The 27,426-nt window shown below is 44.1% G+C and overlaps 1 protein-coding gene across 1 annotated transcript in view; it reads right to left on the reverse strand.

The window, feature by feature from the left end:
* Positions 1–27,426, reverse strand: part of PCP4 (Purkinje cell protein 4) — a 55,861-nt gene that overhangs the window by 18,914 nt on the left and 9,521 nt on the right. The window contains exon 2 of the mRNA XM_027123769.1: positions 10,323–10,374. Coding sequence (XP_026979570.1) covers positions 10,323–10,374 — 52 coding nt within the window. The remainder of the gene's footprint in view (positions 1–10,322; positions 10,375–27,426) is intronic.

The raw sequence follows: 27,426 nt of genomic DNA on the forward strand, positions 1-27,426 counted from the left end.
TTATTTTTGTCCTGAAACCAATCCAGAATTTGGGTACAAAAATCACTCCTACTCTGTCTTTGTAAAGCTGCAATCACTTACAGTATAACAGGCTACATTTTTAATTAGGGAAGACTGAGAAGGGCACGGGTGACCTGGCCCACAGCCCAGTTGGAGAAGTGCAGGGGTAAGATGCAAGGCAGTTCTCACCTCTCGCCCCTCCTGATTCACTCTCCACCCTTTCCCTAACCATTGTGCTGTGGCTTTGGTTGGATTCATCCCAAGGGTGGTCCTAGAGGCAATCAGAAGACAGACAGAACGAGATCTGGGTATTTATTCCCTTGCCTCCTTCCCTGCTAGGGTTGTCAGATACAATACAGACTGTTCAGTTCCATTTGAACTTCAGATAAACAACAAAAAACAAGTTTAGCATAAGTATGCTCCAAATATTCCATAGGATATACTTATACATTTTTTTTTTTTTTTTGCTTATCTGACATTGAAATGTAACTGGGCATTCTGTATTTTTATTTGCTGAATCTGGCAACCCTAGACGTTTGCAAAACTGCCCGAGGCTTAGCTATGTCCTTCAGAAGACCACAGCCCCTGTCAGGCTGCTTCTGCACACAGCGCCCTCTCTGGATTCTGTTGCCTCCCTGCAGGCCCTGCGGTTTCTAGTCTGAGGTGTTACGCTGTTCTTTGTGGGCTTCCCTGAACCCTGCACGCACCTTTGCAAATGGTCCCTTGGTAGTTAACTCTCCTCGAATTACTCACATGGAAGGTGCCCTCTGGTTCCTCCCGGGACCATGACTGATACATTCGTTACTAAGGACATCCGACCTCACTCTCCCGGCATTGCTTTTCTAAAGTATCGCATCCCCAGCTCTGAGTACCATCTCCAACATATATTAGGTGCTTAGCAAATATTTCCTGAATAAATGGATGAATGAATGAAGGAGCAAAACCAAGCTAGAGTCCAGAGTGTTTTGCAGCATCGCTTTTCTGGTTATTAAGGACCCAAAGGTCTGCATTCTGAAGGGATGCTATACTAACCGGCAAAGAAAATGATCCAGGATATACTTGAAGGAGGGCAGAGTGAGTGAAGGAGAAGCAACCGATGGGTTAGCAAAGATGAGTGGGTTACGTGTGTCCCAGTTAACTATTCCCGGGGAATGAATCACTCCAAATTAGCAGCTTAGGCACAAGATCTGAGTATTCTTTGCCCCCAGTTCTGTAGGTTGGCAAGCTCAGCTGAGCTCCTCTTGGACGGAGATGCCCACACGGTTGCAGCCAGAAGGCCCTGGGGCTGGGGTCACCCGAGGACCTTCACCCACACATCTGTCAGCCGGGTGGGGAGAGCTGGCACAGTCACTGGCTGGGTGGGCATCTCTCCAAATGGCTGCCCCACGAGCTAGCTGGGCTTCCTCACAGCGTGATGGTTTAAGGTAGCACAACTTCTTAAGTGGCAACCGGCTTCTCCCACAGCAAACATTCCCAGAGAGAAAAAGCAGAAGCTGCCAGTTTCCTAAGGTCCCAGCCTGGAAACTCACAGGCCTCCCCTCTGCTGTGTGCTATTGGCCTGAGGAGTCCCAGCTGCCCCAAAGCAGGAGGAGGGGATTTAGAACTCCCTCTCCACCAGCTGAAGACTCTGTAGCCATCTCTAATCCTCTTCAAAGCCAGAACCCAAACCAGAAATCCTACAGAGTCACAACCAATATACAAAGTGATCCAGGAATATTCGCCAAGGCCATTAAAAGGTAAGGAAACATATAAAGAGAAGGGAAGTTTTGCACCCCTGACTTGGAGAATTAATTAGATGCAAATCAGTTCTCATACTAAAAAGTTCCCATTATCTATCTGCTGTGCTTAAACCAGGGTAGCAATTTAGAAAGTGCTGGGAAAAAACATATTGTGAAATGAATGATACATATTGAATTGTTTTTAAAAAGGAGTTTGTCTGTGGCACCCCTCGGGCCGGCTGCACGGCAGGCAACGTGCGCAGGGACCCTCACTCAGAATAGCCAGGGCTGGACTGAATGATCTGCTTAATAATTTTTAAGAAGAAGCCCATGCTTTCAATATTCCCTGGACCCTACAACTGATACAGCCAGCCCTGTCCTTTGCAGAGAGCCAAAGATGTAAAGAGGCAGCAATCAGAGAACAGCTGAGGATGAGCTTATAGAGGTTTGTCTTCTAGAGCCTGTGGCTGGGTGACACCGTGCCAACCTCGAGACAAACTCCACTGTGGTGATCCACGGCCTTTGTTCTCCTGCCTCCCCCCAAAGTGGGAGGCACCTGCCCTCTGTGAGGCAAAGCCACAGTGATGCTGCTGGTCTGCTAGACTAGCTTTTAGCGCAGGGCCAGCTAAACCCACTATCACATTTTGAAGTCACTCTTAAAAAGAGGATTCCAGATAAAGAAGATGTGAGATACACACACACACACACACACACACACACACACACAGTGGAATACTATTCATCCATAAAAAAGAATGAAATTTTGCCATTTGCAGCAACAGGGATGGACTTGGAGGGTGTTATGCTGAGTGAAATGAGTCAGACAGAGAAAGACAAATAAATACTCTATGACACCACTTATACATGGAATCTAAAAAATACAACAAACTAGCGAATGTAACAGAAAAGAAGTCACAGATATAGAGAACAAACTAGTGGTAACCAGTGGGGAGAGGAAGGGGGGAGGGGTAAGATAGGGATAGGGGAGTAAGAAGTTCAAACTACTAGGTGTAAAAAAAGCTACAAGGGTATACTGTCCAACACGGGGAATACAGCCAACTTTTTCTAATAACCATAAATGGAGTATAACCTTTAAAAATGTCCATTGCTATTGTACACCTGTAACTTATATAATATTGTAGAGTAGTTATCCTTCAATTTAAAAGTTTTTTTAAAAGAGGACTCAGAGCCAGTCTGTCCTCAGCTTGCCAAAGTTAGTGAAAAGTGGTCACTTCCTGAGCACGAGGGGCCCACTTAGGAGAGAATAAAAAATTGTACTTGGAGTGAAATAGCACCATTTCTTGACTGAATCGTCTGAATTCAGGGCCAAATCATGGCAATTAATTAGGATTGATTGGAAACTCCAACTCGTTACTGATGAAGAATGTTGGACGAAACCCATCAATCGTGTTGCGTGGATTTTACAGAAACACACAACAGTCCCCCGGGGCTCACCCCACAATGACGTTCTAGAATCGCTGGCAGAGAACTTTCTGGTGAGACCCAGGGAGACTTCTGCCCTCGGGTCTGAGTGAGTTCTGTGGGTGCTCTAAGGATGCCAGGAGATGATCACAGCGACATGGAGATTTCCTTTTCCTGCACAACTCAGATAAGACAGCAGGTCCAGCCTAAGAGGAGGTCCAGTCTCTGAAGACAATTCAGCTCACTCTGTTGCTCAAAAGGATTCCTACATGCCTTTGTAATCACAGATACACCCACTGATAGGAACCCTACAAATTTCAACCATCTTAGCTCAGGCTGAAATGTAGCTCAGGCTGAAATTCTAGTTGTTTCTCTCTTCTGAAAAGCTGTTTGCTGTGCAAATTAATTCTATAAATAAAATTATGAGTGTATCACCTACTTAAAAGAGCAAAACATATTCAAGCACTTGAGACGCATTACATCCATACAAATAACTGATAAGCAGAATAGGAAATATTCCTATCTCCTGATTGGGGCAAAGGATAGACGGATCATCATTTTCCCGGTACAAGCTACTTCATAGGCTTAAAAAGATCTTTCACTAGCAATTCTTTCAGCATAATTTATAACTAACAGTTATAATTTATAACGCTAAAGCATATGGGCCTTCTCCATATGATACAAAATTCTATCTTCAGTTAGTCTAAAGCTGTAACATATAATCTCTAAAAGACAGGAAGAGAGGAGGGAAGGGAAGAGGAAATAAGGATAAGCCTACAAATTAGAATATCGCTTCAGTTGTTTAGTTTTGAAAATCAGCAGGGCTGTCCCTGTAATCAGCCTGTGATCACACCTCTTTGCCAGAGAACAGTTAAGTAAACTGATGAAAAGATGGTGCTGATGAGACTACGGTTTCCAGCCTGGCCAAGGTGCAAGTCTGTGAACTTCCTTCAGTTCTATGGGCTCAGACCACAGCCCACCCCAGTGGCCAGTTTACACCCAAGACTCCCCGTCAAGGAGAACTCAGGAGAGAGCGAACTTGGGGACAAGCTGGTGTGTTTAGATGGCAGTCCAGATGACCTGCTGTCTTTCCTGTGATTTATGTGACCTTGGGGCCTATCACCTGACTTCTCAAGGAACTTGGCCTGACATCACCTCCCCTACCCTCCTCCCAAGTCGGCCACGGAACCGGTCGTGTGTGAGAGCAGTTTAAACTATGCAAACGCCTAAAGACGTAGAGAATTATAACCAAGAGCAGGTAAAAGGCTCCGTGTCTATTAACGATGCTTCAAGCATGTTTACTCCAAAGACACTGAATTAGAAGCATCGTGTTTATCCAGGGTATTACTAGCACGTTGACGTTATTATAACGCTCAGCCTGAAGGGGGGAAATCACCCTTGTAACTAAGATCGGCAGTAATAAATTCCCTGTCAGCACTAATCCCTAAAATAACCTTCACAAAGAATCGATTCACTTGTTGAACGATATTACCCATTGACCAGGTGTGTGTGGATACCCTGATTAAAAGCCAGGCTTCATAAGCAATTCCAGTTTCCTTCCTTCCTCATCTGGATCAATATCAGAAGCAAACATGTGTATCCATATCTTCCTTCCGGAACAGAGATTCTTTAGAGAGTTCAGAGCCAATAGCACAAAGGGCACATCCTGCTAATAGTACTTGTAAGCCGTGTTCGTATTTCATCCATTCTTGTTTCGATTTTTTTTTCTGGTTACTTCAAATGCAGAAAAAGAAGGGGAGAAAGGGCCAAGTAACCCCCGACAGAGACCAGAACCGTTTGATTTTTCACCTCGAAAGCTCTGTGTGACTCGGGATTCAGGGCAGCACACACAATACATCAGTCCAGGTGAATTCGAGACTTCACGCAGGTTTTAGCGCTCTAACAGGAAACCGGTTTAGAGCTTCTTGGCCTGGGAGTCGTTGCACACCCTAGTGATTGATTACTTCAGGGGGGTGCTTTTCCCACAGCCAGATGCAGTCTCTGGAAGCTTAACCTGCACATTTCTGAGACCTGTGGCAGCTCAACATTCCAGGTTATCATTTTCCCTGTTTGAAGGGGCTTAGAGGCTCAGCGCGGTAAGTTTCCACCTAAACTCGTACTGAGATTCATGCAGAATTGGCATATTACATCCTCAGGGTGGAGGAGAGCTTCACAGCCCCCCCTGGCTTCCAGAACCCTGAGCAGCCTGCAGAACCGACACACATCCAAATTCTCTCCATCCAGCCTCAGACTCTGATTTATCCCATCTGGTATTAGAAGCAGAACCGAGTCATGTGTCCACCGCAGGCAGTTACAGGAGATGATCCCTCCATGGCCTTTCTGGAAATTGCATTTCCCCCCTTGCCTTCCATCCTAATCTCCCTGGGCCCAGGGAACCAGACCAGCCCGGCAGCACCTCCTGCCAGAACTGAACTTCTCTCTTGGGTGCGGTAGTAAACACACAGTAAGTCCCCTTCTGTTCCCGGCCCCAAAGCAGTCCCTTTCTACTCCAAGTGGATCTTCCATCCTTGCACACAAGACCTTGCCCCACACACTTCCACAGACCAAGGAGAGGTGATAGACTAAATGAACCCCCAGACAATCTGCCCAAGTCGATGCATAGACATAGAAAGGTCATCAAGAATACCACAGGGAAAAAATGGGGCGTCTGCTGCGCGCTCTGGAGCCAAGGGGGAAAGGGGGTGGGCAGTGTGTAAAGTGCTTTGGGAATAACTATTTGAATTTTATTTCTTATTTGAAAAGTCAGGCTCAGATAAATGCTAGTGTATCTCTCTGCCTATGAATGCCGGTCCTTCTGAATAAATCTCTCTCTACCTACTTGATAGCAGAAAAACAAAATTACTCTGTGTGTGTGTGTGTGTGTTCCCTCAAATCCAAAGGTGAGATAAACTTAAATGTGTATGATTTTTAGTTTTATTCAAATCAAGGAGAGGAGAGTACCCAGTACAACAACATTTGATCTTATTCATTGTTAGTAATTGTATAATCATATCAAAGCAAACCAAATCTTAGGTGCTCCTAGCATAATCCCACACCTACTAGAAATTTCTCAAGCCATGACCTCTTTTCCAAAGAAGAAGCCCCTATTCAAGTTGTGCTGAGTTTTTGCTCGGCTACTCACATCTCAAAGAAACTACAATGGCGGTGAGCCCCATGGTATTTCAGAACAATACCTTCCTTCTGGGCATTTACCTACAGCCTGGATTGGGTGGGGGGGGATTCTCTTATCAAACTCAGGTATGTCCACATGCCTCTCACCTCCAAAGACAGACTCTTGGAAACAAATATATCACAGTTCACTAAGTCAAAAGAAATCCATTCCAGTTTTAGAAATTCAATTTAGCTTCGGTAAGCCTCCAAGCTCTGAAAGTAAGCTCCACCAGAAGTTTATTACTTATAATCTTTCCTTCGGATTGGAAGTCTCCCAGCAACCACTCTACTTCCAGTATTTTCCTATTTTTGTAGGTCAATAAAGGAATTTAACTCTTAGAGTCTCTCTGAAAGATGACTATCAAGATAGAAATCAAGAGACCCAGTGAAATTATTGTCTTACAAAAAAATCTTTTGATTGTGTCCAAACTGGTGACGACTGGTGAATAATCTAGATTCAGATGGTAGTGTCTGTATTTATAAACATGTTTGAATTTAATGTAGCAGATGAACTGTAACCGGAGGTCTGAACTGTTGTTTCACTCAAGTAGGGCATTATATCTAGAAACAAATTAAGTCCTTAGCCTAAACTACTCAAATCATAAGGGTACTTTGTTCATATAGGAATGAAAATCCCTGAACCAACAAGATCCTAATGAATTTATTTTTTAAATTAAAACATAATACAACCCTAATATTTCTGAAAAAAAAATGTCTTCACGCTGCAGGTGAGATGAGGAACATCCGGATTTGCTGGGTTGTGTATCCAGAAGTTGGTGTCCTGGAGAATAAGGACAATTTCAGGGTTGTTCTGGATAGTACGGGGTGGATATATGTCAAATACCACGGCAACAACAACAGCGACACAAAAATAAATCTTAAGAGAATCCAGATCCCCAGCCAGTGGCTCTTTTGAGATAATACTCAATATAATAAAATTTCAGCAGAGCCCAAGACTTTAGATCCCGCTGGGGTTTTAATGTAGCTGACTTGTGTCTTCTCTGATCCAATTTAGAATTTCAAGTCATCCATAATTCACTACCATAGTCTTCATTGCTTTGTGTTACAGATCTCAAATAAATTCATAATATTTGAAATAAGAACACTTTGGCTTGTAGTCAACTAACAAAATTGAGGGATGTTCATTTTACAATGAATTGACTACTATCCCAACCTTATAACATTTTGATAGTCTACGCCTTATATTTCTGCTCTCATGGGTCCCTGTTCCTTCCGCATGTGTAGGCAGCTTCATTTGTATTAATAGGAAATATACATTAGATAAAAGATCTCTCTAGATACCCGTGATGACAGAGTAAAATCATCTGAATTTCAATGGAATGTAATATTAGGTTAAAACAGAAATTCCAAGATAATCGTCTCATATTATGAATTTAAGAATAAGGAATTACACAACTTAGATTTTTAGGAAAACATATTTTAGACCATTTCTAGAAATCTTTACCCCAATCTTTGTTGGATTGTTACTGACTTTTGTCTTTGTCCATCTTTAGAGGCAAAAGCACAAACTTAATATTATAATAAAATACCATGTACGTATATCACACATGAGCAGTTTTATCTGAAATTAAGACAGAACATGTTAATAGCAATTTGAATGTATACAGCACCTTTATTTTATAGCTATCAAATAATCTCTAACTTTTTCTATTCAAAAATGAATATCCTCTAATATCTAGAATTACATAAAGAAAAGTTTTATCCATAGCACCTAGAATATTTTTCTTTCTATTAACTTTTATAGCTCCAGAAAAGGCATACGCAATTTTCACTAGAGTGGATCAATTTTTATCTGAAGGAAATTTCATGCCTTAGAATAGCAGAAAGTAGTGTCTTCTGTAACAGCTGGTAATTCCCTCTGGTGCAAAGCAGAGCATGTAGACTTGCTTTGAAGGACCCGTGGATGCCAGGGGAAAACAGCGCTGCTGATGTATCAAGCACAAAGGACCTAGCCTTGCCTTGGTTGCCTCTCTGCTTGATCTCAGACTCCATAACTCCTGTATGACCTGGGAGTTACCTAGAGCAGCAGTTCTCAAAGTGTGGATGAGGTACCCTGGGGGCACTTCCTTCCTTTGAGGGAACCCACAAAATCAAAATTATTTTTTAATGGTACTAAGGTATTAGTAGCTTTTTAAATTTTCATCTGCTCATAGGTGCACATAGAAAATTCCCATAGAATTTTCTAGAGGCTACACAACACGTGATATTACAACAGATTGAATGGAGAAGCAGCCATCTTCCATGAAGCCAGACATGAAAGCGATTTGCAAAAATACAAAACTCTTCCACTAAATTTTTTTTTTTCTGTCTTGGAAAATATCATCACTTTTTATTTTTTAAATGTTACTTATGTTAACATGTCATAGGTTTGTCACTTTATTTTTAATGAATGAATAAGTAAACCCTTTAACAATTTCTCCATTTTAATTTCTAATGTGGGAACCATCAATAGATATAGCCAACAAAAATGGAAGCTCTTAGGGGTCTTTAAGAATTTTTAAGAATGGAAAGAAGTTGTGAGAGGAAAATGTTTGAGAACTGCTGCACAAGGGCATCTCTGAGCAGCCTTTTGACTCTAAATTCAATGATTCCAAGGTTGGCAGATTCCATGGCTGTGAACTCCAATGATGAGACGGATATGAATCTGTGAACCCAGCAAACCGGGAAGCACCCGTGTGGCCGTCCTTCCTTCTCTGTTTGAGCAGCTCTCATTTTGCTCCTCTCTGCTTCCTGACCTCCTTGTTAATAACCCACCCCCACCACAGCCCACACAGAGAAGATGAGAAACGCCGTGGGCATCGTGAAAGGCTTATGAAAGAATTTATTTCCTCCCCCACCCTCCTCAATCCCCCAGGTCTGATCAGGACATTCTTGGGCACCAATCCCTCTGCTTATTAATATAATGACCATTTCATCCCAGCGGTCACCACCACACAGACCCTGTCCAGTACGATGGTGCCAAACAGGCAGCTGAGTCAGCAAGGCCCCAGATGAGCGCACCACAGAGAAAGATTCTAGTACCTTAGTCTTGTTCAGGCCGCACTCAGACTCATGACTGAGGACCCTAAGTTGTTTTCAGGGCTCTAAGGAATTTTTACAGCTGGTTTTTGAGATTGGCATTATCCACAATTGGAGGGACACCAGCCTAAATTCCATCCAGCAGGAAGCAGGAGTAGTTTTCCGTAAAAAGTGTGTTCATTTTGTAACTAAGAAAAAGTAGGAACACCCAGAACCTAACCCCACCAGAACCATAACTAAACCTCGGCACTTACTTGGCGATTTTTCATTATGACCAGTCACCCTCTATCACAACCGCTAAAGCTGGGGAGCTGGGCTTCCTCCCAGCTCTGTCTCTTTCCAAGTCCACACTCTTCCCATTCCTGGCCATATCCCAGCTCTTCTGCTCCCAGTCTGTTTCCCCATCCATAAAATTTAATGATCATTCCTACAATTTAAGGCTGAGGTGGAGACTGGAATCAAGGAGGCAAATGCTCTGGTCTCTGCTAGTTATTGTTATCTGCTGGTGAATCCCTGCGGTGACACTGAGCCAGGACCTCCCCCGGTCCAGCACCGCGCTCTGTGTACGAGGGAGAGAGAAGCGAGTTTTAACCCTCCTTTCCTGTGAAGTTGAGCCTTTCACAGTTTTCAAAGCGCTTCTCTCATTTGATCTCATTTTATCCTCACACCAACTCGGACGATTCTCACCAACCCTAATGAAGAAAACAGAGAACGATATTTGCATTGTAACCATGTTGCCCAAAATGGGAGTCCTCCTTTGGGAGGGAAAGTGTTCTCATCACTGCATTTAGCTCAGTTTTCTTTGTAAAACCAGACCACGGTGCTTACTTTGAGTTGCTAAAATCCACTCCAAACCAAAGTGCAGACGTATAGAGTAGCCGATCAGGATGGAAGTTATGATCCGCACCTGCCATATGCCCAAGGCTACAGACGGGAAAAAAGTAAGTAGTTGGACTATTCATGGGGTCTTACCATTTTCACCAGATGTCTTGTCTTTTCCATTGGTTGCCCCAGCTCCTTGTCGCTAAAGGCATTATAAAAAAAAAAAGAAAGAAATTGTTATCAGACACTTTCAGGATTATTTTCGTCTCTCTTATTGCTTCAAATATCTCTTGCATTATATCAAGTTCTATGTTACTTTAGCTCAGATGGTTAAAGCATGATGCTCGTGAGACCAGGAAAAGATCAGCCCGTGAAAGGATGTACCGGAACGTCACAGACCACCACCCCACCGGACCAGATCCACTGCTCTATGCATGCAGTCACTAGTCACTAGTCACAAGGAAACCAGAGAGGAGACTGTTGATGGATCAGAACAGCATCAAAAATATGAGGGAAACAGCCAAGAGTTCGTGCCAGCCGCGAGATCAGAGCTGTCCCTTTTGTCAACCATTACACTGCTATAGTTTTGTTCCATTCACTATGTTCAATGCCTCATCTTCAAATAAATTGGAATCAACTAAAAAATCTTATGTCAATAGAGTTTCTCCTATTGTTGAGTTATTTTTCTGTCCGTGTTTATAACAGTTGATAACAGCTGTGTGTTTTCATTTTACCAGGTCGACCAAAAGTATGAATATATTATGGTTAGTCTTGAATCTTTGGGCATGATTCTCTGGATATGTGGTCTGGGGAGCTATGTGCACTGTATTGTATATGCAAACGTATAAGCATGTTTCCTTGAGGCTTACCCAGCGACTGTCTTTAATTAACATGATGTTTGGAATTGTTCTAGTCCTTAGAGAGAGAAGTATTTCATTAATCCAATTTTCTGGTCATTATCAGAAAATATGCTTCGAGTTGAAAAAAAATAAAATGATTGTAAAGTCTCTAAATTTCAGGTGAAGAAAATGAGGCCAGGCAGGGAGCCTGATTTGTCCAAGGTCATGTAGCTAATTGGATGGAAGTTACCACTGGAGACTGGACTTCCTTGCCAAGGTCAGTGTCTTTCAGGAATTGTCATCGTTATGTAACTACCTGATGGGATCATGGAAAGAGAGGCAAGGCGCTGACCAAGGAGAAAATCAGTATAGATGACTTCCACCAGGGATAAGTGTGCCCTTAAAATTTATATTTGGGTCCAAGACTTCAGCCTAAAAGCAATATTAAAAAAAAAATCATCAGTTCCCAATATTGCTCAGGGCTGTCATGAGAAATTCCCAGGTCCTTGACCAACACTTGATTAACAGAAGCCGGATCATCTGGGAAAATCTTGCTTTCAAGTTCTGATTAGTGTAAATAAACAGGGTGAATGAATGATATAGACTTATGTGAACAAAATTAACCATCCCTGTGTACGCTTATTACCTGGTACATTTGATAACTCGAGAGAGAGGCAAAGCCAAGCCTCCCGTTTATTTCCAACCCCACCACACACATGCCGCACACGCGTGTGCACACACACACACACACACGCGCGCTCCACACACACACCCCATCTCAGTCAACAAGAAGCTCAAACTCCCACCCACGGGGGAGTTCACGGGGTCACGGGGGTGCTCTGCCTCGTCCTGAGAAGAAAAACCACCTTTCTCTGGCAGGAAGTGGAAGGAAAGGCTAGATAAGTGTGGGTTCTTTCTTCATATTTCACTTGGAAGTTCTTGAATTTTCAGAATCCAGACCTGCCCATGTTCCCGCGGAGGAAGAAGGCTGCATCTGGCCAAGCATCAACTGATCGTCAATAAACTCCATTGAGCTCCCCACGTCATGGCATCATTATCTAAAATCTCAACCTGTAATACACATCATCTTGATTTAAACCAAATTACACCTTTCTTAAATACAGTCGATTTGCAAGTAAAAATGCCACTTTCTTCTTGCCTGTACTTATTCTGTCTCCTCTTTTTAAACACAAAGCTGGTAAGTTCGCTGCTCTATGGAAATCTGATCACCATCGTGAAAGATCAAGCTAGAGGCACAGCAGCCACCCCTGGGGGCTGAACCGCTCCAGGGTTTAACCCCTCCAGCCTTCCTCACGTAATTCATAGACAACTCAGAAAACAAAGTGAATTCCACGGAATAAAAGGACAGGGTTTTAGAGTTGAATAAAGTCAAATTCAATGGCATAGAAGTACAAAATAGGTGCACACCCAGCCCCACTGTCTTTAAATGCCTTAAACACTGACATTTTTCAAATGTTGTGAATACTTCGTTCCATAAAAGATCACCTTTTAGAAACCTAAAGAACACCAAGATGAAGTGTGCACAGGGGAGAAGAGGGGTTCATTTTTAAGGATTTCTAAGATAGGGGTTTTGGGTCAGGTCTTATATGATGAAGGTAAAATGAAGCTGATAGATGTCATAAGGAGATGGTGTCTCGGATCAGAAAATGATCCTGACAAAAAAAAAGTAGTCTTTGAAAGCACCTCATTTCAGAATTCTTTGAGACCTGGAGACATTTTTAAGGCAAGGCTGAGAGCAGTGGGGGAACATCCAATAGCTTTCCTGTTCCTGGGGTCTACAGCAGTCAACACACGTGATCACGTGATTTTTTTTTATCACCAGGTGAGGTGGCTGAAATTCCCTTGAATCTGTACCTGGAGAGGGTCTGAGTCAGGCTGGATGTCGAGGTGCTAAAGCCAGACATGCCCCAAGTGGTCCTGGGCATCAGTGAATTCTGACGGCATCCCTAACCAGGTAGGTAGCACCACTGTCCTCATCAGCATCACCCTACACATCGTATCCCCCGGCACAGAGGACTTGCTCAAGGTCACACAGCAGGGAGGTGGCAAAGCCTGAGCTCCAACCCAGAAGCACTGGCTCCAGAGTTGCCCTGGGAACCACTGAGCCTGTGCCTCCCCCAATATCCTCCTGAGGCCCCACCCCAGCAGGTGGGGAGATTTCCACATGGAGGGAAAGAAGACAGCACCACAGAGAAAAATAACTTAAGAGAAAATGCATCACCATTAAAAACCCCTCCTTCTATCTCGCGCCCATTTCACCATCAGGAAATGCTAGGTCCCCATCTAAGGACACGGCCCAAGAAGTTAACATTACACACAGCATCAGAGTCGCCTTCTTCTGCAGCACAAGCTGGAGGCTTGCATGATGCTGGGGTGTCTGCAGAGCGGTTGTGAGGTGATGTGAGGGATTAAGGCAGAACAACGGCCGGGGGAGGTCTTCTCTGGGTCCTCAGCCCTTAAACCCTCACCTGGCAACTCCCACGGGTCTCGGGAGGGAGGTTTCCTTCCTCGGTGATGTTAACTAATACGAGGATAGCATTACAGAGTCTAATAAAAACCCCAATTAAAAGGAGCCCAGGGCTTCCCTGGTGGCGCAGTGGTTGAGAGTCCGCTTGCCGATGCAGGGGACACGGGTTCGTGCCCCGGTCCGGGAAGATCCCACATGCCGCGAAGCGGCTGGGCCCGTGAGCCATGGCCGCTGAGCCTGCGCGTCCGGAGCCTGTGCTCTGCAACGGGAGAGGCCACAACAGTGAGAGGCCCGCGTACCGAAAAAAAAAAAAAAAAAAGTATGATTTTAAATCATGCTTTTAAATCATGACAAGTATGACTTTTGAAGTCATTTTTCCTGACAGCCTCCTTGCACCAAAGGCTACAGGAAAATAACAAGGAACATGTCTTAGTTTGGTCAGTTTGGTTTCTCAGAGAGCAGAGCCTGAGGCAAGAGCCGTTAGTGCTACAACTCAGCTGGGGAGGGAGGTGCCAGCAATGAGGCGGGAGTGGGGGAGTGGGGCCCAGACAGCCCACGCGAGGACTCGTCATCCCTCTGGCGCCGCCAGGCGCACCCAGACCCCGAGCCTGCGCCCTCCGGCAATGCTTGAACTGTGTCCCGGGATCCACCAGCTCCCATCTTGCACTGACCCAAGACATGCGCCACAGAACTTAATTCCTAATGCTTCTAGTCTGGGCCGTGCCTCCAACCTGGCATCTGCTCGGGAAAAAGGAGGACGCCCTGGGGAAGGAGGTGGGGACGCACGGTATGGGCAGGAGGTGACACGTTGTCACTTCAGACCTGCCTGAAGTCTGCGGAGCCCACGCCAGCCGGCCACCCACAGGGGCCTCAAGTGACACGAGAGAGGTGCCTCACTCACATATCAATTTGGCTGGGTGGCTCTTTTCCACCAAGTTGCAAAGTCACGGACGGTCCTTTCATATTAGATGCTTCACTAGTGGAAGAGGCCATGCCTATTTTCTGGCACGTAGGCGGCTTCAGATCTATTTCCTCCTATACTTTGAGCTCAGAGTGGACATTACAGTGTGTCTGACCCCTTTGGTGCTACACGTAGAGGCCGTGCACACATCAGGAATACTTGTCTCAACGATGCCGGCTTGAATAGGAAGCATGCTGGCGTCCTGCCCATCACAGACAGTCTCAAACACAAGCCTGCTGCGTGTCCATCCCAAGCCTCCATGTGCTGTCACCTCTCAGTCCTCTACTCTTCCTTGTGAAATCCATCACAAAACCTGAGTTCTTGGAGTAATCACCAGTGGGTTAGGAGAGAGAGGCATTCGCCTTGGGCACAGAATTTAAGAGGGCCCCGAGAAACCCATTAATCAGGACAAACGCTGTCTGGGGTCACTTATATGTGCAATCTGGGGTTGGGGGTCATAGGAGCTGAGAGAAGGATGGTGGCTGCCAGGGGCTGGGCGGGGGAAACAGGAGACGCGGGTAAAACGGTACAAACCGAGTTATGAGGAAGGTCTGAGTGTCCAATGCATAACACGCTGACTGTCGTTGATAGCACTCTGTTATAAAATTGAAATTTGCCAAGAGTGTGAAACTTAAGAGCTCTCACCAAAAAAAAACAGAAAGGTAAATATGTGAGGTGATGGATGTGGAAATTAACTCAATGGTGGGAATCCTTTCATAACATATATATATGTCAAATTATCCGGTTGTACACTTTCAGTATGTTACAATTTCATTTGTCCATTATACTTCAATAAAGCTGAAAAAAGGCAAATAATATCTTAATGCAATATTTTAGAAAGTCAAAAGTACTGCAAAAAGTCATAAAGAAAATAGCAACATTGTACACAAAGACAGGTAGCTCGTACCACTGAAATTCCCTCAGGCTCCTGTGCAGCGCTACCATGGACTGGCCACATGTTTCCCCAAAGCAAGTAAAAGATTCAAGAAGTCAAGTCATTTCAAGGATTTAGAAAATTGTTCTAATACGGCCTTAGAAACTTTTCATCCGCAACTTTCTCACGGGCTATGACTGTGAGTCATGAATCTGTGCTGTCATTCTGTGGGTTTTGTTTTTTTGGGGGTTTTTTGCGGTACGCGGGCCTCTCACTGCTGTGGCCTCTCCCGTTGTGGAGCACAGGCTCCGGACGCGCAGGCTCAGCGGCCATGGTTCACAGGCCCAGCCACTCTGCGGCATGTGGGATCTTCCCAGACCGGGGCATGAACCCGCGTCCCCTGCATCGGCAGGCGAACTCTCAACCGCTGCGCCACCAGGGAAGCCCTGTGGGTTTTTATTATACGATTTCTAGAATACTGCCATGGAGGGTCTCATCTTTCATACTTTGCCATTGATACCCATAAAACTGGGTATGCCAGTCATATGTCGCACAGGACACGGAATCACAAAAACCTGCTTCCTCATTAATGCAAACTCAGAACCCTGGACAGATTATGTCTACTTGGGAAATCATTCAGCCAGTATATATTGTTTTCATCTTTAGGATAAGACACAAGTTCCCATGAAAAGATATTTATTTTTCATTCTAGAAGGTTGGAAAGAATGAAATATGAAATGAATTCCAGCAGGTGAAATTTGGGGCACAACGGACAGTCCAAGAATATTTTCTGAATCTATACCTATTAAGTGGATAAACCTGTCTTCACTCTAGAACTTGGCTGGATGCTTAATTTGGTGCAATGTGACTAGAGGGTGACCAGTTCCAAAGGCCCCTTAGAGTTGGGGAACGAAGTGCCTTCTGAAGCAGTAAGGGTCCCCGTTCATCCCCAAGGTCCCCAGGGTCCCCCCAAGTCTCCACCCCTTCTTCCTCCATCTTCCCAAGCAACTCGCCCATTGTGCCACAAAATTCTGGAACGAGCTCTCCCTAGGCATGCATTTGCTTTGACAACACTGGAGAAAAGACGACAACCCTCATGGAGCCAGGTCCACAGGGGACAAAGGACAGAGGGACCCACAGAAGCCTTTGGCTCACAGAGGCATTTCTTCTCAGTCCTGTTATCCAGCCATCAGGGGAGGGAAGTGAATGGGCTTCTCAGAGTCCTGGAGTCAGCCTGTCACTGGGGCTGCATTAGGAAAATTCCCCAGTTAGAGGACTCTGGTGTCTCCCAGGCTGAGAAATGAAAGATTCTTTTCAAAAGCAGATTATCAAAATTAGGTACATTCACCAATGCACAAAACCATGGGCAGTGAAGGTCACGGATTTAGCGTCAGACAGAGGCCCGGAAGCAACCCGGGGGTGACTCGCTCCTGGACTAACAATTTACTTTTCCTTCTATGAGGCAGGCACTGGGCCGGGCCCTGAGGGTCCCCAGGAGAAGGGAACGTCCTCTGACTTTGCTTGGCTCATAACCTAGAGGGACAGAGACTAAACCAACCATCTCATATGGTGGGTAAGAGCTTGACCAAAGATGACCAAGATCAGGGGCACGGAAAAGGGTCCCCAACTCACACTGGGGTGGGTGAGGGCAAGGGGGGTTCCACATCTTGTGGAGGACCATGAGTCCCAGCGACCCCACCAGCTGGGCATGGCTGGGGAAATCCCTTATCGAGTCTCTGTTCCCTCCTGAGAAGGAAAGATGCTAACTTCTGGCTCCTGCTGTCACAGGTAGGGACCTGACATGCAGCAAGTGTGCTCTCCCCGTCTGTCCATCAGTGAAGGAGTTTTCCAGTAGAGGCACTATTTATTGGGCAATATCAAGTGGATGGCATCTCTGTATCAAGGGAAAGGAAAATACATGTTTCAAGGCATCTTTTAACCTTTTCCCCTCTGTCCCCAACATCTGGCCCCTGCTGGACTCTGTCTACCAAGGAGTTGCAGAGATTTGGCAAAAGAGGGAAAGAAAAGTCCATCCCATCCTCAGGGTGGCTTGGAAGCTCTTGTTTAGCAAGTGCTACTTCACACCGTCTATCCCCCAATGATGCATTTCCTCTGAAGTTATTTTTGTGTGGCACTGTTTTCCTTTTGTGCTGTTGCATCCTGATATTCAGACTGCTAATGGGTTCAGGGATCCTGGAGCCCCTGAAATGGCAGCATCGTGACAAGCAGAGCCTCAGATGGGTCATAAATAAGAGGAAAAACACCTATCTCCGTGTCTGGCGTAGAAGGGACACAGGGACCGTGACGGCTCAGATACCGCATATTCTTACCAGGGTCAATATCCTTCACAGGAGAGATGACAAGATGCAGAACCAGCCCCAAAGATCTCAGCCCACCCTTCTGAGGTGTTTTTTGATCACTGTGTTTATAAAGAAACAAAAAAGGCATGTTCCTATGGTATTATATTAAGGCGTGTTTCTACGGCATTATAGATAATGTCTTATTGACGAAAAATCGTGAGTGTCTTAGATGAAATATCAGAGTTTAAATGGACACAGATGCGAAATCACAGCGATCGTGCAGTGAAATAAGATAAACAGCTGGGTCAGCCAGCAGGTAGCTGACGGTGCTCAGAGCCACCACAGTCATTAAACCAGTGGCTTCTCAGTGACTTCAAAGGCACACCATGAAAGGCCCCTTCCAAATCAAAGGCCCTGAATCTGTCTGAAGAGCAGAAGAGTCTTTTCTGCCAGCATTTTGTGATAAGGACAGAATTGATTTAATTTCTTGCCACCAGTATTTTAAAATCATCTATATTTCTCCTGGTAACATTCCAAAAACTGAGTATTCAAAAAATCCACTAACTTAATCCCTAAAGGTGTAGAAACCAATTTCAGAAGAGAACTTCAGCTGCAGGGGTTTCAAAGAAAGCCAAAAAGTTGGTTAAAAAGAAAATGACAGGATCTTGCATGACAAATGCATTAACCTTCATTATTCCTCCTAATTCTTCCGCCCCCTGCTTTCACCTCTGAAAGACAAATAATTCCGCCTTAAATACCGTATTCAGCTTCTAGCATTTTCATCCTGACCTTTACGGTAAAAAGATCCCTCATTTTTAGGGATTGGTGGTTTGCCTTATTGAAATTTGCTTTATACTTTATCCTATAGCCATATATTTTAAATTAGTATTTTCTACCCTTAAAAATCTCCTCTGTGCCCATCTTCTTTTCCAAGAAAAGAAAATTTTGGAAAATAAACACACAAGGAGGAAAGCAAAAAACTACTTATAATCCAACTATTCAGAGTTAATCTAGGTAATCTTCCTTGAAATATTCCAGAGTATTTGCTTCCCATTTTTTTCTGTGTGGACATACATAAATATAGCCTCCGTTTTATAAAAATGGCATATACCACCCATACAATTTCACAACAGGTAAAGGTTGCAATTTAAAGAATAGTTGCTATGTAACGGCTTCTGTATGGGATCCTCTAATTTCATAGATGCGATGATGAGTCCTATGAGTTCATCGTGGGATGAGTTCATGTCCTATTAAATTCATTTGCAGTAAATACCTCTAAATTTTCAAATCCACATACCTCAAATATGCCAATAAAATCACTTTGCTTCATTTATTCAACTTAGCTCAACAAAGAGTCACGATGACATGTGTTGCTGTCAATTCTCCTTGAAAATGAAAGGCATGGAAGGTTCCAAATGGTCTTTGAAATTGGGTGGAAGGCACCACCACATTTGCAGTGTTATTTGTTGAATTGTGTGTCCCCAGAATTGGAGCCCTAACCCCCAGGACCTCAGAAAGTGGCCTGATTGGGAGATCGGGTCCTTACAGAGGTGATCAAGTTAAAGTGAGGTCATTAAGACAGGCCTTAATCCAATAGGCTGGTGTCCTTATAAAAAGGGGAAATTTGGACACAGACATGCATAGAGGGAGGACAGTATGATGAGACAAAGGGAGAAGATGTCATCTACAAGCCAAGGACAGAAACCCAGAGCAGATTCTCCTTCACAGCCCTCAGCAAAAACCAACCCTGCTGATACCTTGACCTCGGACTCATGGCCTCCAGGACCAAGAGAGAATATACTTCTATGGTTTAAGGCAGCTGGTCTGTGGGATTTGTTACGGCAGTCCTGGCAAACGAATAATGCAAATAAGCAGCACGTCAGAGAACAGAGTCCTCCACTTGGGCTGAACTCTAGATGCACATAGAAGAAAGCTCTGCACTGGCCTTGCCCCACGTGCCCTGGACCCTGGTGCCAGAGAGCACAGGGGCGTCCTCCTTCCGCATCCCTTTGGGTGCCTGCTCTCCATGGGTGTGCCATTCTGTGGGAGGGGGCTGAATTCCCTCCTGAACCCCGAAGTGCACGGAGGCAGGATGCTGTCTTGGGCTCGAAAGAAGGTAAGTGTTCTCTTTAAACCACACGGCATGACCCAGAATCAGCCCAGAGCCAGGGCTTTCCCAGCTGCATCACGGACGTCCTTGTATGCAGCCACACGGGTGCAGACAGTGATGCAGGGCAGAGCGACGGCAGAGGGGCCCTGCTGGCTGGAAGCTCCTCGCTGGTTTCTGCGTGGTCACAGAAGCCTGGCCAGAGCCAGGCCCCACGAGTGGGATCAGGTAGCAATGCTGAGCGTCAGTTTAAGGGCCAGGACAGACACCCAAATGGAGACTGCGCTGAGGCTGCTGTGCGGAAGCTGAGCACCCCCTACTTTACAGCATACCCTGTCTGCTCTGTGAGACCCCGGAGTGATTGACAAGGACCCGGATCGTCACCCCTCCCTGGTCATTTTTTTTACATTTCTAATACATCAGCTCTCAACTGTAAAGCACCATTTGGAAATTGTTGCAATATACGATTTAAATTATTTTCATCTATGTGATCGTGCTATTCTCTAGACACTGTAAACACCTTGCATAACCAGTTGGGCTTACTTTTATTTAAGGTGTGATACTGAAGAACCTGGGTTCTGGGGCTAAGAGTAGAGCCAGGGGACTGACTCCAAAGGGAAACAAAAGAACTTCTGGGAGTCTGATAGTCTATATAGTCTGATAGTCTATATCGCAAGTGTAAGACTGTAAACATGTCAAAACTCATCCACTGTACAACTTTAAAAAGGGTAATTTTACTATATATAAAATATACCTTAATAAACCTGACTTTAAAAAAAAGAAAAGAAAGAGAGCCCTGGAATCAGGCTGTCCAGGCTCTCCAGCCCTGTCACTTAGCAGCTGTGTGACCCTGCTCACAACACTTAACTTCTCTGAGCCTCAGTTTCTGCTTCTATAAAATGGGCGTAACAATACACCGACCTCATCAGGTTGTGAGAATTCAATGAGATACAAATAGTCACATTACCTAGATGTGGTCCCTAGAAAAAAGTCAGACTGCCAAGTAATGGTAAAAGAGGCATGGAAAGACAAATGCCTCCTTCTTTTCCATCATATTCAACTTGCAGTAAGTTAAGGTAACGGAGGCATACGGGGCTCAGCAGTTTGAGGAACGAGGAAACCCAGCTCTCAAATGTGGCTGAAGGACCCTGAACAAGTGAATTCATTCAGCTGCTTCTTCACCTGCTCAGTTTCTTCTTCGTGGAGAATTAAAATAAATGCGATTAAATTAAGCACGTATTTCACATGGCTATGATGAGAATCCAAAGACAGAATACTGGTCTGCGTGTTCATTTTTTTTCATAAACTATGCAGCCTCTGCCTGTTAGTTGTTGTTACTTTCACTTGAAGTTCCCTGGGCCTCTGTTTCTGCTGTGGATGCATTTGTGTGTTTGGTATAAATCACTGATTTATTTTCTTTCTAGAAAGAGAAGATGCAGGAGGAGGGTAGACGATGACCAGAGAAGGAAGGTGGAAGGAAGCTGGAAGGACCTAGTGACCCCCTTACATCGTGTGTGCCTCTCACCCAATCGGCAGACTCTCCCCAAGTCTGAGCTTGAATAAAAGGACGTGGGGGTCCACATACAGCCACAGTCAACTCAACCTGCCTGGGCCATCTCTGGAAGCCCCAAGGATCTGTAAGATGCTAGAACAGGGCTCCAGGACCCTGCAGACAGCTCTCTCTCCGTAATTCACTCTGTCTGGGGGTCCCGGTTTATTTTCACACGTTCAACTAGCTTCATAAACTCTTGCCTGGACACTCGTCCTAAGAAAAAGCCAAAGCTCGGTCCCTGTACGTTGACTTGTCGTGACGGAGCGCAGACGTTGACCCAGCCCCACTCGCTACTCCGTGGGCTTCTCCAAAAGGGGGCTGTTCCAGGCTTCAGAAGCTAGTGTCTTTCTTTCTTGGTAATAAAGAAGCAGCCAGGGATGTTTTCCCCACTCAAGTAAAACAAAAATAGCTTCAGAACATGGTAAAAGTCTGAGGTTTTATACTTTTGGAAGAGAGGGGAAGGCTTTGTCCTAAATCAGCTGTCACAGCTCAAGAAGTGAATTAGAAATTAGAAGACAGCAGAAAAGCTATACTATATATAAAATAGATAAACAACAAGGACCTTCCGTAGAGCACAGGGAACTCTATATTTTGTAATAACCTGTAAGGGAAAAGAATCTGAAAAAGAATATATATATATATATATGTCTGTATAAATGACTCACTTTGCTGTACACCTGAAACTAACACAACACTGTAAATCAACTGTGCTTCAAAAATAAATAAATAAAATGAGAAAAGAAAAAAGCTACATGGGCCATTGAATCAGCTGCCCCCTGGGGAGGTGAAACTTCTAGCACTCTCTCCACTTAAAACAAAACATACACAGGCCCCACCCACCCAGAAGCACTGACCAGCTCAGTCTAACGTCTCTGCCTTCTTCACAAGCAATATTGCTCCAAATTTTATTTTCAAATCCCTCCGAAATCCAGAACAATTTAATTTGCTGGAAAACAAAACCCAGCTGTAATTTAGTTGAAGGTTGCCTTCCAGGGACGGGGCTGTTAAAAATGAAGGAAGCTCACGCCACCAACCTGTCTCATACCCGCCCACCTGGTTCTTACTATGGTTAGAGCTTTGTACTTCCCAAGCCCAAAAATGTTCCCTTAATTGGACAAGCATAACACACCTGCCCTCTGTGTCCCCTGACATCACACACACAAGGAGAAAAGGGTGAGGACGGAAGGCTTAAGTGCAGGAAAAGTCTCAGGACGAAACAGGCCCCTCAGAGCCAGCAACCTCACTCAGTAAAGACGTTTGGAATCCGACTCAGGGGAATTTTTCACATTGAGGTTATAGCTTAGCATTTATATGGTCTTTAAAAAATATATGCTTTCCAAGTGTTTTTGAATCAGTTTTATGGCTCCAACCTCATGACAGTCCCACGGGGTCAGACAGCATCATCGATTCCTTGTTCAAGCATGTCCCTGGGTGGGGTTCCTCCAAGCTGGCATGAAAGCTGCATCTGATTTGTAGCTAAGACCCTCAAGCCACCTTGCTTCCATGGTCAGGTGTGGGCCATTCCGGAAGCTTCCACTTGGAGAGGGGAAAACCATATATAAAAAGCTCCAAGCACGGCAAAGAGATAAGGGAATTATGTTGCAGCACTCTGTCTCTCTGATTTGTTTTTTTTTTAACATCTTTATTGGCGTATAATTGCTTTACAATGATGTGTTAGTTTCTGCTTTGTAACAAAGTGAATCAGCTATACATATACATATATCCCCGTATATCCTCCTTCCTGCGTCTCCCTCCCACCCTCCCTATCCCACCCTCTAGGTGGTCATAAAGCACTGAGCTGATCTCCCTGTGCTATGCGGCTGCTTCCCACTAGCTATCTATTTTACATTTGGTAGTATTTGTAAGTCCATGCCACTCTCTCACTTCGTCCCAGCTTCCCCCTCCCCATGTCCTCGAGTCCATTCTCTATGTCTGTGTCTTTATTCCTGTCCTGCCCCTAGGTTCTTCAGAACTTTTTTTTTCTTAGATTCCATATATATGTGTTAGCATACGGTATTTGTTTTTCTCTTTCTGACTTACTTCACTCTATTTGACAGACTCTAGGCCCATCCACCTCACTACAAATGACTCAGTTTCATTTCCTTTTATGGCTGAGTAATATTCCATTGTATATATGTGCCACATCTTCTTTATCCATTCATCTGTCGATGGACACTTAGGTTGCTTCCATGTCCTGGCTATTGTAAATAGAGCTGCAATGAACATTTTGGTACGTGACTCTTTTCAAATTATGGTTTTCTCAGGGTATATGCCCAGTAGTGGGTTGCTGGATCATATAGTAGTTCTATTTTTAGTTTTGTTTTTTTCACTAAAAGGCAATCAGCAGCCCCCATTTCCACACCTCCCTTCCTTCCCCCACCTCACAGGGCCAGCCCTGTGGCCCTGTGACACTTGCAGTCCCTTACAGGGTCCCTCACTTAAAGGGCCCACACTTGGCATCACGTTCTCGAAATTCTTCATCATGTTCAACATGGAGCACCACATTTCTATTTTTCACTGCCCCCCCAAATCGTGTCACTGGTCTTCTCCCCACCACCCAGTGACAGGCTCACTTAGACTGCCCAGCTCTGAGCTCCTGTCACCTGGAAAGAGGTTTATGGTAGAGGTGGACTGGAGCAAAAGATGACAGAGCTGTGGCTTGTTTTTAAGTGGCCTCGTTTCTGATGGGAATCTGCTCTACTCTTCAGCCCCTGTCCTGCTTCCTTGTTGTAATACTGAAGGGACACAGGAGCAGAGCAAGGTCCCCTGAGGCCCCTGCTTGTGACCCTACAGTTATATCACACGGCATATATATTTGTGTCAGGTGAGAATTCCAAATCCTCATCCAAAATTCAACTGTGGGGAAGCTCTTGCATGCATTTCAGTCAAATCTGGCTCTCAGCAAGAACTCAGCATAAAAAGGGTGATGTGGAAATTCACAAAACAGTGCCCCGCAAATGAACTGAATCTGCTCTGAAGTTGGGAAAGACAAAATCTAGATGAAAAAATAACAGTGAACTTGCAAGAGGTATTTGGTGGAAGTACAGATTGACAAATGGCTACATCTATTTTAAGACGACATCAAGAGGAAGTAAAATGGCCCACATTTTGGAGGTAGAGAACATTGCCAGAAATAATATTTGTGATGTGACACTGTATTATCTTGGTATTTTGAACAGGACTTATGCATATGTGAGAACTGAGCTATAAATACAGGGATGAGCCCACGCCCTGAATGAACTCCAAAGACAAGAAAGTAATAATAATGAGTAAGAAGCCCCCCGGGGCTCTGAGATACAAAGCGTGCAATGATATTCTGCCATGGACAAATGTTAATACCCTCACAGAAGATAGATTACAGGCATATCTAAATTCACTTAGGCATTTCTCACAATCAGAATATGGAACTTTTAAAATAACACAATATGCACAATTCCAAAAATCGTATTGACTGTCCTCATGTAATCTGCTTCCAAAGTACTGAACAGATTTATTTTCACTTAACACTTTTAAAGAAAGATATGACAAGTCAGTAGAACCCAACTATTCATTAATAAGGATGAAGAAAATGTCCAGCATGTTTAAAGCAATTTACATCACTAAGCAGGAGTTAGAAATCAACTACTGTCAGCCCTCCGTATCCGACAGTTCTGAATCTGAGATTCAAGCAACTGCAGATTTAAAATATTTTTTAAAAATTCCAGAAAGTTCCAAAAAGCAAAACTTGAATTTGCTGCATGCTAGCAACTATTTACTTAGCACTTACATTGTATTTACAACTATTGACATAATTTACATTGTATTAGGCATTATAAGTAATCTGGAGATGATTTAAAGTATATGGGAGGATGTGTGTAGGTTACATGCAAATATTATGCCATTTTATATAAGGGACTTGAGCATCTTTGGATTGGTATCCATCCGTGGGCAGGGTGGTCCTGGAACCAACCAATCCCCCTAGGATACCAAGGGATAACTGAATAGTATCCTAATAGACGTGTATCCATTCATTGGACCTGAAGATTGCTAAATCCGCGTGAGGTTCTAACATAGATGACTTTTAAGATTAACCATTAGTTATGGTGGTTATTCTTCAGCCAACACGTACTGAGCCCCTACTTTTGTAAGCATTGACTCTTTGGGAAGGTTTTGCAGGTCACATCCTTCTTCCCCTTTCCAGGTCTGCACAATGATGTTAACCAATGCTTCCCTGGCACTTGGTCTATACAATGAGTAGCCCCGTACCCTGTATGGACCCTGTCGTCCAGTTAATTTTATGTGAACTCTGTCTCCCCCAGTAGCCTATAAGCTCTTTGAGGGGAGGGGTCCGTTCACCCAGCACAATGTCCGACATATAATGGATTCTCCATCAATGTGGGTTGAATGGTATGTGCTGGGGAGATGAAAGAGTGTCAAAGACACAGTCTCTGTCTTTTAAATGTTCATAATCTAGAAGGCAAACAAATTTGAGAGGGTAAGTAAATACCAATAACAGGCATATCTCGTTTTACTGCACTTTGCAAATATTGCATTTTTTACAAATTGAAGGTTTGTGGCAACAGTGTGTCAAGCAACTCTACTGGCGCCATTTTTCCAAAAGCATTTACTCACCTTGTGTCTCTGTCACATTTTGGTAATTCTCACAATGTTTCAAACTTTTTCGTTATTATATTTGTTATGGTGATCTCTGATCAGTCATCTTTGATGTGCCTGTGCAAAATGAGTATGACTCACTGAAGGCTCAGATGATAGCATCTTTTCAGCAATACAGCATTTTTAATTAAGGTAGGTACTTTTTCTTAGACATAATGCTATTGCACACTTAATAATAGACTACAGTGCAGTGTAAATGTAAATTTCGTACGCACTGGGAAACAAAAACATGTGCGTGAGTCCCTTTATTGAGATATTCACTTTATTTCAGTTCCAGTGGTCTGGAACTGAACCCAAAATATCTCCAAGGTCTGCCTGTACGTGCAATGGTTTTGCCATAGAAAAGGACTCTGTTGCCTGAGCAAACATTTTCTAAGAGTTTGATTTTGGGGGTTTAGAATGGTCTTGCACTTTCAAACAGAGCCAAGGAGGGTAAGGCAAGGAATGAAGGCCACTGGTGTAAACTCAAAGTCAAGGAAACTCTGCTGGACGGTGCAGAAGGAAACTTTGTGAACAGAGATCTTTACGAGATATTGTACAAGAGTAGCAATACTGACATTTACCAACTTCAGGTGTGATTGGGGTGGGAGGGTGAGGGGGTCGGCTTGGATACGTGAACCTCTAGAAACAAAGTGGAAGCCCTGGTGAAGGAAAGAATAACTTTGTCAAGATTTCTGTGGTTGTTCTTTTTTGACTCGGAAAAAAATAATCCAGGACAATATTAGTTTTAATATGTTTCATGTCCAAGTCCTAAATGGAATTGGGACAGGTACAAAAGAAATTGGGCTGTATCCAGGATATGTCAGAAAATGAGAAATTTAATAGGATAGGAAATGTGTAAGTGAAACCTAGCCTGACTTTTGCTCAAGAATCTCTGTGATTTTGAACAGGATTAGCCTTGGGGCACTCAGTTCCCTATTTTAAATGACTACCTGGAATGAAATGACAATAGGGCCTCCTTTAATTCTAAGCAGGACGGTAGAAACAACCTTCTTTCTCTGGGTCAATGGTCTTTAAGCAGGCCAGCTGCGCCCCAGGAAGGGGCAGGGCCACCACGTTCAGCTGCACAGGTTGTGCACTGCACAACTTCAGAGGGCACCACTGACACAGACTGCAGAATGGATGGCACCTCAGGGGCTGCAAGGTGCTCAACTCTTACAACTATGCGTGGTGAAGAGAATTTCAGAATGTCTATGTATATCAGTTTAGGATCTAAGATCAGTAAGAAAGAAATTAGATGTTACCAGTAGCTATTATCTGGATTGATATCGACATCATCATTTGGTGGGTGGGAAACAGTGGAAATCCTACGACTGAGGATTGTCCAGAACACCCTCCCTCTTTTTTTCCCTTTTTTTTTTAATTGAAGTATAGTGATTTACAATGTTGTGTTAGTTTCAGGTGTACAGCAAAATGATTCAGTTTTATATATACATATTATATATAATATATATATATATATATACTATTTCAGATTCTT

Source organism: Aethalodelphis obliquidens, unplaced genomic scaffold, assembly GCF_003676395.1.
Source record: "Aethalodelphis obliquidens isolate GAN/ISIS:26980383/991018 unplaced genomic scaffold, ASM367639v1 scaffold1, whole genome shotgun sequence".
Taxonomy (NCBI): Eukaryota; Metazoa; Chordata; class Mammalia; order Artiodactyla; family Delphinidae; genus Aethalodelphis; species Aethalodelphis obliquidens.